The 9,182-nt window shown below is 32.6% G+C and overlaps 1 protein-coding gene across 1 annotated transcript in view; it reads right to left on the reverse strand.

Annotated features, from left to right (window-relative positions):
• Positions 1-9,182, reverse strand: part of LOC148620239 (zinc finger ZZ-type and EF-hand domain-containing protein 1-like) — a 78,277-nt gene that overhangs the window by 68,931 nt on the left and 164 nt on the right. The window contains exons 2-7 of the mRNA XM_088580955.1: positions 5,148-5,178; positions 4,421-4,502; positions 3,497-3,578; positions 2,718-2,789; positions 1,124-1,268; positions 229-293 (exon numbers count right to left, since the gene is read on the reverse strand). Coding sequence (XP_088437081.1) covers positions 229-293; positions 1,124-1,268; positions 2,718-2,789; positions 3,497-3,578; positions 4,421-4,502; positions 5,148-5,178 — 477 coding nt within the window. The remainder of the gene's footprint in view (positions 1-228; positions 294-1,123; positions 1,269-2,717; positions 2,790-3,496; positions 3,579-4,420; positions 4,503-5,147; positions 5,179-9,182) is intronic.

The raw sequence follows: 9,182 nt of genomic DNA on the forward strand, positions 1-9,182 counted from the left end.
ATTCTTGAATTCATGGTTTTGAAGTTTTCAGTTTACACATCTATGGAAATCTACTATTTATTGGAAACCAAATTTCGTGGTTTGGCCTAACCATGAAAACTACAAAAATTGGAACTCAACAAACAATAGTATATTCACAATATTTAAGATTTTCCATTGAGAATTTCTACAATTACATGTATAACTCCACCATACCATGTTATTATTCAGCACCTTTGTCTATCTTACCTTGAGAATTTTTTCTGCATGTTGTTTCACAGCATTTTTATCACCAGCATACACATCAACAAACCCTGTCAATTGAAAATGTCAAATTAGCAAAATAAATTCTGGGGAAGCTCAATCAATGATACCCCAGCTTGCAACAAGCAAACCACCTAAATTTGACTATCTCTTTTTCAAAGCATCCAGCAATAGTAATCCTTCATATAAATCTTCATGTTATATGTTATGTATTTATACTAAGTTTAATCAAAATCCATTGAATAGTTTTAGAATTTGCATTTAAAAGATACATGGATGGAAAACAGACTAACAGTGAGACAGACAATATGATACCTATATGTATATACCCCAATACTTTGTAAAAAAGAAAAGGTTGTCAGAAATGAAATATCAATGTTTTAACCAAATAAGTCATTATTCTGTTCAGTGGAGAAGCTAATCAAATGAAGATACTATATAATAATTACTAAATTTGCCATATCAACACCAGTGTTTGTTTGTAAATATAAATACATTGAAAAAAGATAAAAAAATATGAAGTTTCCATTAGTTTCCTAGACAGTCATATAAGATCAAAGCTACAAGAAAATTGAAAGTCACAAAACACAGACACTTCCATAGTAATCAAACTCTAATATTTGTGTCAGAACCAAAGACCAAATATACATGACGAAAAAGATATTTACATTTAATGCTTGGAGTAAAGAAATTCTCTTAATTCATCAAGCAGAAGTCATAATTAAGTTTATCACGGAAAATACTTTTTTTAAGTTCAGATTTATTCAAATGTTATTTTTTTTAAACTTTAGACTTTTAATTTTGATTTAAATTTGAAAATATTTTTTCAGGAATCATAAGAATATGGGTCCTTTACCTCCCTATGAGAGTAAGAACTTACCAGGTGTGAGTGAGCAAGCCTGCATCATACGGATACTTCTGCCTAGTTCTCCTTGTAAACTGGCACCAGTCATTGATTTGACAGTTTCTATCATGGAAGATACTTCCACGACACCACTACCATCTGTATCAAACTGCTGGAAAGTCTACAAAAATAAACTGATCTAGAAATTCATCCTTTTAATTTTGGGGTTAAGGATGTCCATCAAATTTAGCATTTAACACACTCTCAAAAGTGTATTCTATTATAAATGAATTTATTTGTGTCAATTTTTATTTGTGTTTTTTAGTGAAAATAATTAGGTTTACAGTACTAATTCTATATGTCCTTAAAAAAAGGAAACTAGAATATTACATACACTATATTACTTATCTCTATTATGTGTAATGAAATAAAAAAAATACTCTCACAAAAATAGTTAAAAATAGACCAAGAATTTCAGTTAATTTGATGGTTTGAATTTTTAGATTTATGTTTGTGCAGTCAAACCCATTTTAGTGACTACCTGTATTCAGGAAATCCTGTTTAAGTGACCACCTGAATTCAGGATATCCTTACTTTGTGACCACCTGTATTCAGGAAATCCTGACTTAGTGACCACCAGTATTCAGGAAATCTTTTCTAAGTGACCACAAGTATTCAGGAAATCCTGACTAAGTGACCATCTGTATTCAGGAAATCCTGTCTTAAGTGACCACCTGTATTCAGGAAATCCTGACTTATGCACCACCAGTATTCAGGGAATCTTGTCTTAGTGACCACAAGTATTCAGGAAATCCTGACTTAGTGACCACCCATATTCAGGAAATCCTGTCTTAAGTAACCATCAGTATTCAGGAAATCCTGACTTATGACCACCTGTATTCAGGAAATCCTGTCCTAAAATACTATGATTAAAATATCCTGATATAGTGCATTCTATTTAAAATCAACCTATACATAAAGATCACCTGTCTTATGTGACCATCTTTTGCTCTCCTTTGGAAGGTCACTCAAGACAGCTTGGACTGTATATGAGTAGCATACATTATAGTATTATATATATCTTAATTCCTTCCTACTCAGAGTATTCCTTTATTAATACAGATGTACTGTATTGGTTGTAACTTCACTTAATCAAAGCATTTTATTTGTTGACAGTTTTATTTCTACATTTATCCTATTTCTGTCAATATCACTATTAAGTCCATTTAGCTATGTCATACTTCTTAATAATTTAATTTGAGTTGTAACAAGCTTTCTGATTGGTTGGTTCTCTTTGAGGAAACCAGGTTATTTTGTATAACCTTGCTTGATACTATGACATCATTTTTTTTCAAATTGGTCTGCACTCTGCGATTGAAATAATCCCAAACAAAATAATGTTTTGAATTATTAATCAGTTCTTAATATTTGGACTGTCACACATTAGAAATTAAATTATAATGAATGTTTCTACATTTTGAACAGGTTATACTCAATAACCTGGTTTGGGCCAGTTTACACTTTTTATAAACTGCTGCAAACAAGGTTGCTTCTTACAAACTGTTAAAAAATTAAAAACATTCCTTGTAATTTAAATGAATATTTAATATAAATGCATATATACAATAACCTTAATAGCATCATCCCTTGAAACTCCTTTTGAAGTTAACCAATCACAAAACTGGCCTATAGAAACTGTCTCCTATTGGAAAAGAAAGAAAAAAATCATAAATACAACATCAGAAGCTAATGACTGATCTGAACTGGTATTTCAGCAGAGTTTTGTTAATGGGTATCATTCATATGAATAAAGCTTGCAGCAGAGTTTTGTTAATGGGTATAACTCATATGAATAAAACTTGCTAAAACACAATTAAATTCAAATAAATTTTATCGAATCATATCTTAGTTGTGGCCTCATTACATTGAAATAGGTTGCAAATTTGAAGTTTGTTAGTTGCATAATATTATAGCAGCATATATTAATTGTGTTTTTCTCTTACACAAAATTATTAAGCACATTTTAAATCAACACAAAAAAACACATGATTTACACACCATTTACAAAAGATTTTTGAATAAACTAACAAGCTACATGAAAATAAAATGTCAATCTGTGGCACTTTTGGATGTGTAAAGGTGAATCATTAATGAAACATTCTTTCATACCGTTTGACTTATTACTTGGTTTTCAAAGGAATCCTTATATGGGGCGACTATTTCTCTGTACCTGTGTATATTGTTGTTTTGGGTGTCAGTGTTTCTTTATCATTCAAGGAATGAGCCTTGAACTGACATTTTTCATCCTAGTGGGTTGTTGTCTCTGTGACATGGTGGCCATTTCCATTCTAATTATAATATACAACATTGATTTTGTCATTAAGATTTCTTGTTTCATACAACCTATACCTCTTGTTTATTTTCTTTGTCATCTAACCATCTTAGAAGTTGTGTTCTGTACTGCTGTAGTACATTCTCTGTTATTTCTTCTCTGGAAAAAGTGAACCAGTATATACAATGAAACCCATATAAACTGAATTCCTTTTGGACTCAAAATTGGCTTGGTTTAGAAAGGAGTTTGGTTTACCCATGTTTTACTACATTAAAATTGATACAAAGGGAATTCAAGAAGTATCTGGTTTAGACAGGTTTTTGGATTATTCAGGGTTTGGTTAAGACAGGTTTCAATGTGTAATCCACATATCTACATCTACATGTATGTAACAATACTATTCACTAACAAATGATCTGTGTTGCTTTGATGCAACAAAATAGAAGACAAAATAAAAACAAAACAGGATTCACACTGTAATATACATGTATATAGAAATTCACCTTTAGGCAAAAATAAAAAGATATCCTAGATTCTTATCCCCTTCCAACCCTATTTCTTTACCCTTCCCAAAATATTTTATTTTGATTTTTTTCCCAATTTTGGTCAATTTCTTTAAAATTGACAGCATTTTCCACTTAAATTACCGTAATAAAATATAAAAAATAAAATTTGCTAACCCCTAGTTTTGAAAAAATGTTGGATGAGAATCTATGATGTTTTTTCATGATGGTCTTATGTGGAAATTGAGTTAATTCCAACTACCTGTACATGTAATGCCTATGAAACTTGTTTAAATTGTTGACAATTTATCAAGAAAACTGCACACAGCCATGTATTAACAATGTATAAAAAACATGTCATACTGCAGCTGGGAACAATACAGAAAAAATCTTGACTTATAGTGTACACAAAGGACTTCGTAAACTTTGAAGTGTTTATGGCCCCCTAGTAGTCTGAATTTCTTAACATGGTATCAACTCCTTAATGTAGTTACTAACTTGAATTTCGATACTAGATTTCTAAGAGCCGTGTGGTCAAAGAGTTCATTCAAGTCTCTTACTGCTGGAGTCTCCTTTTCACCTAAAAATAAATAAATTAGACATAATATGTATTCATATGTTTTGTTTATACATTATTACAAATGGTAATATTTTTTTTTGTTGATAAATTGATTTATTGATATTAGTTTAACATCCATTGACAGACATTTCATGTATTTCAGGACTAGAACAGATGGCTTCCTGCACTGGATTTTTAATGTACTTGCTCACAAAAGCACCAATCAACAAGCAGGTATATTACATTGTACCATTATTCTGACACTGAGCCAACCAGTTGTCACTCTATTTCTATATGTGGAGTGCTAGGTGGAGCAAGGAAGACCAATTTTCAAATCACTGGTATGACTTGATTGAATATCCAAGCAACAACATTCTGCAACACAGGTGAAAACTTTACAATGAGACCACCAAGGCAGTTATATACTAATGATCTGGCATGTTGTACATAGTCATTTGATTCCATTTTGTCTAGATTGATAGTTTACTTCTGGGAGAAACTTTCTACTCTCGTCCAGTGTTATTCACCCCTGATGAAGGCTGTAAAGCGTAAAATTTGGATCTCACTTCCTTTTATCACATTTTATTTGTATTAATGTTCCACTTTTACCTTTTAAAAGTGACCACTTTTTACTTCTTTATTTTCACAGTATTAACAAGTACATACCAGAATCTTCTGTGTCAGAATTTTCATCCATCTGCAAGAAAGAAATTAAACAAAATTTAAAATCAGAAAGTCTTTAACAGTAATAAATTTAAAAATTACTCCACGTCCATGGCAATGCATGAAAAAAAGTTAACAAAGTAGCAAAGAGTGCATGCTTCATGTACATATAGTCACCAAGGTCAAATCTGTTCTTCAGAGGTTGTCTCCCTTCTTTCACCTTAATCAGGTGATCTGACTCCCCTTTAAAAATATGAATTTCAGGTGTCAAGCAATTGATATCCCATATTCATATTTACATGTTGCAAAATTACACAACCAAAATAAATGAGCTCACTATAAGGTTAATTAACAACTTAATTCACTAAAGTAACTCACAGACAATGAGTTTTAATTTGTCCAACCACAGGTTCTGTTTTATACACATTCCAATTCTGATAAAGATGTTTCAAAATACAGGCAAAATTAACATGAATTTATCTACATGTACATTTCTAGGTATACCCCATTCATTCAATATAAGTGAACACTGGACAGGTCAAAGAAATGATGTTGATACTGGACAGCAACCAAAATTACTTACAATGTATGCCTTCTCTATAAAAACCCCCATATATTATATAATCTATAATTCATAATAAAGAAAGTTGAATGTTGTTTTCCAAACATTAGTTGCATTGTTGAAAATCTATATAATAAATAAGGTAATCAACTGGTTATCGTGAATAACCAAAATATAATCACTTGTGCCAAGAATGCATTAAGATTTAACTAGTGTGCTGAACAAGTTCCGCACACTTGTCAAATCTAGGCATTATTCAGCACTTATTACCATATTTTGTAACTTTGGAAGTCCGAATGGCATCTGTCTGAAAAAGTTAAACGTGAAGACTGACCTCTCCCTCTCAAAAACAAATTGGTGAAGTGATCACAAACAGGGAGAAGTATTAGGCCTTGGGGTAGAAAATAAAAGCCATTCTTAGAAAACAGTCTTACATGTAGTTCTAGATGGTCCCAGAACTGAAACACATTTAAAACAAAGTGATTGATGTCAAGTCAGTATGTGTTCCAAATGCCTTCATTGCCAAAAAATAAGTTTGTCATCGTCATCTGAAACCAAAAGTAGAAAACCAGCCAAAACAATGAATGGACAACTGACTTACATGTAATATGGTGCATACACAAAAGGAACATTTTCAATCAGACTATTAGAGTGCAACTGAAACGAAGAGGTTCCCAGGAGCAAGAATCACTCAGCAGGTTCAAGTTTGCCTTTCAAGGCCAATTACTCTTAACAAGGAGTTGTATGACTATTTTGACTTAAAAGAAGACTTAGGTAGGACATATCATAAGGATCATTTCATCAATTGAAAGTTTCTTCCTTTCTATTATAGTTTTCAAAATATTAACTGAAAACTGCTAAAAATATAATTTTTCACCTTTCAAGGGCAATAAATCTAATAAGAAGTCATCCAACATCTTTGATCCAAACAGACTTTTATATGACTTATCTTATTGTTCATTTCAGCAATTGAAAGTTTCCTTCTATCTACCATAGTTTTCAAGATAAAACTGTAAAAAAAATTGTCATGTTTCGTCTATCAAGGGCAATAACTCTTACAAGGCCATTAGACATCTGTGATACAATGCAGACTTTGGAGGTATACATAATGTATGAGAAAAACTTCTGTCTATGATTAGGAGAGCTAAAAATGTCAATTTTAAAATCATTCATTCTGAAGTACAGGTAAAAAATTTATAAAATCTCCTGATCTGATTTTTAGGGTTTTTCACATGTATGGGAATCAAAATAAGCTCTACATCTAAATACTGTAAAAGAAACTAGAAGCTGTGTCATACAGATTTCCTAATCAGGAGTTTAAATTTACTTTAAAGAGAAAAAGATCCTGAACTTTTTGCATTCTAAAGGAAAGGTCATCTTGAAGAGTAAGTCAAAGGTCTTTAATAAGAGAAATGTAAAGTCAGGTAGGTCTTGGACCTAGGTAATTGAAATGTAATGGCCCTGTAGTAGAAAACTTTGGAGGTCTTGCACCTTGGACCGGTGCTTGTTTGAATCCCCTGCTAATTTTTACTAGAATAATTGAGTGTCAAACTACCAAATCTGGAGAACACATTCAACATTACAAAAACAAGAGGTAGATCAACAGGCAATAAGCCAAGGCCAATTACTAGTGACAAGTTTTTATTTTATATTCCTTTGATATGACAGCAAAGCTGGAAAATTTCAATGTAGAGAAGTGAAATTTGATTTACACCTACAGCAGCTGAAAAAAGTTTTTTTCATGTAATATGACCTAACCTATAATTGGAAAATTTGCAAATTGGCAAAGCATAAAATCAAATTATCACTTTAAATGACATGCTATTGACTATTGTACATGTACATTTTTGTACATGTAGTCTATGTAGTTGCTTTGAAACATGAATTGCTCAGAAGTGACACATTTCAGAAATGACATACATGTATGCATTTAGGAAGTCATATATGTAGTTTAACTTTAAATACAGATGCACAGAGTGTATTAAAGGAAGTCAAGCATACCCTGATGGTCAAGTCAGCAGCGATATTATGAAAAAAATCAAATGCTATTTGCACACTAACTGCTCTATAAAGCATAAAACTTTCTTGCACACATTCACAATCACCAGTAAGCACTTAAAATCGTGGGACCGATGTCAGCGCTGCCTACGTTTTTGTGCAATGTCACATACACCATATAATGAATACAAAAATAATAAAATAAGGCTGAATTAAATGTTTGTTTGTTGTTCGTTGGGGTTTAACGTCCGATCTGCAATATTTCAGCTATATTCAGACGATGAACATGAAATTGATGATAAAATGAAAATGAAATGATGATGAAATGAAAAAGGGATGGGACAAAAGGACAATGGGGACGACAAATTTTGATTGCCAGTGGAAATAGGGAGAGGTGGGTAGGGTCAGGCAATTTAGCCTCCTTTGGCTGAGCCCTACGGTTCCTACTCCGGGAGAATACCACAGTAGGGTTCTTTAACATGCGAGGAACGTGGCATCTTTCCCAACACGGTGCACCACTATGGTTTGCGGCCAGGTTTTCCATATTATAGCCTGACAACCCCAGCATGTAACATGCCAGGGGTACCCCATTCCACCATCTGGGGCACACATCCCAGTTGCTCTGCGGGCAGAGCGCCCTAGTCCCCGGCTAGGGTTCTGAGCACTATTTAGTCGCCTTTTACGACAAGCTTAGCGCTGCTGCAGGCCTATTCTTTTAACACATGGACCTGCACAGGGCGGCTGAATTAAAAGAAAATTTGTTAAAAGCTAAGGAAAAATCACCTGATAAAGATGCTTTCCGAAAACTTTATTGATAAAAAATTGTTTATAAAAAAGGAGAGTAAAAATACTCAAAATACATTGATCTTTAATTTGAGAAAATTAACAATTGAAATTATTGTTTTAATCACACCTACAAACAATTTAATGGAGCATGCGCAGAATCATCAGATATTTCTCAGGTTGACATAACAAGGTCAAGGTTTAGTAAACCATAGAAAACAAACTATCATCACTGTTTCACAGATTTGTGGAACAATGCACATGAAAGTACCATGTCTCAGCTTTAGTTTGGCGAACTAAATATAAAATTCTTGATCTGTAACTATAGTATTTAGCATAAAAGTCCTAACTGCATGGTCACTCTGTCCAGCTCTGTACATTTATTAAGAAAAGATTGCCAAGAGGATAATGACAACTGTAGAGCCAGGGCGGTGACTAGGGGACATTACATGTGCATATACATGTAAGTAAAGTGCAAATGATCATTTGGAGAATTTTTTTAGGACATTACATGTACATATACATGTAAGTCGAGCGTAAATGATCATTTGGAGAAATGTTATAAAGTATTAAGAACACCGGGTATAGTTAAAATTACAATTCGACAATTCAATGTGTAAGTGAAAAATTTTATATGGCAAGGGGGGTTGAAGGGTCTCAATAATACCACAGACAATTACACAATTGAATTGGCG

This window comes from Perna viridis, chromosome 4, assembly GCF_037379345.1.
Source record: "Perna viridis isolate PV_CMFRI_1.1 ecotype Kerala chromosome 4, ASM3737934v1, whole genome shotgun sequence".
NCBI lineage: Eukaryota > Metazoa > Mollusca > Bivalvia > Mytilida > Mytilidae > Perna > Perna viridis.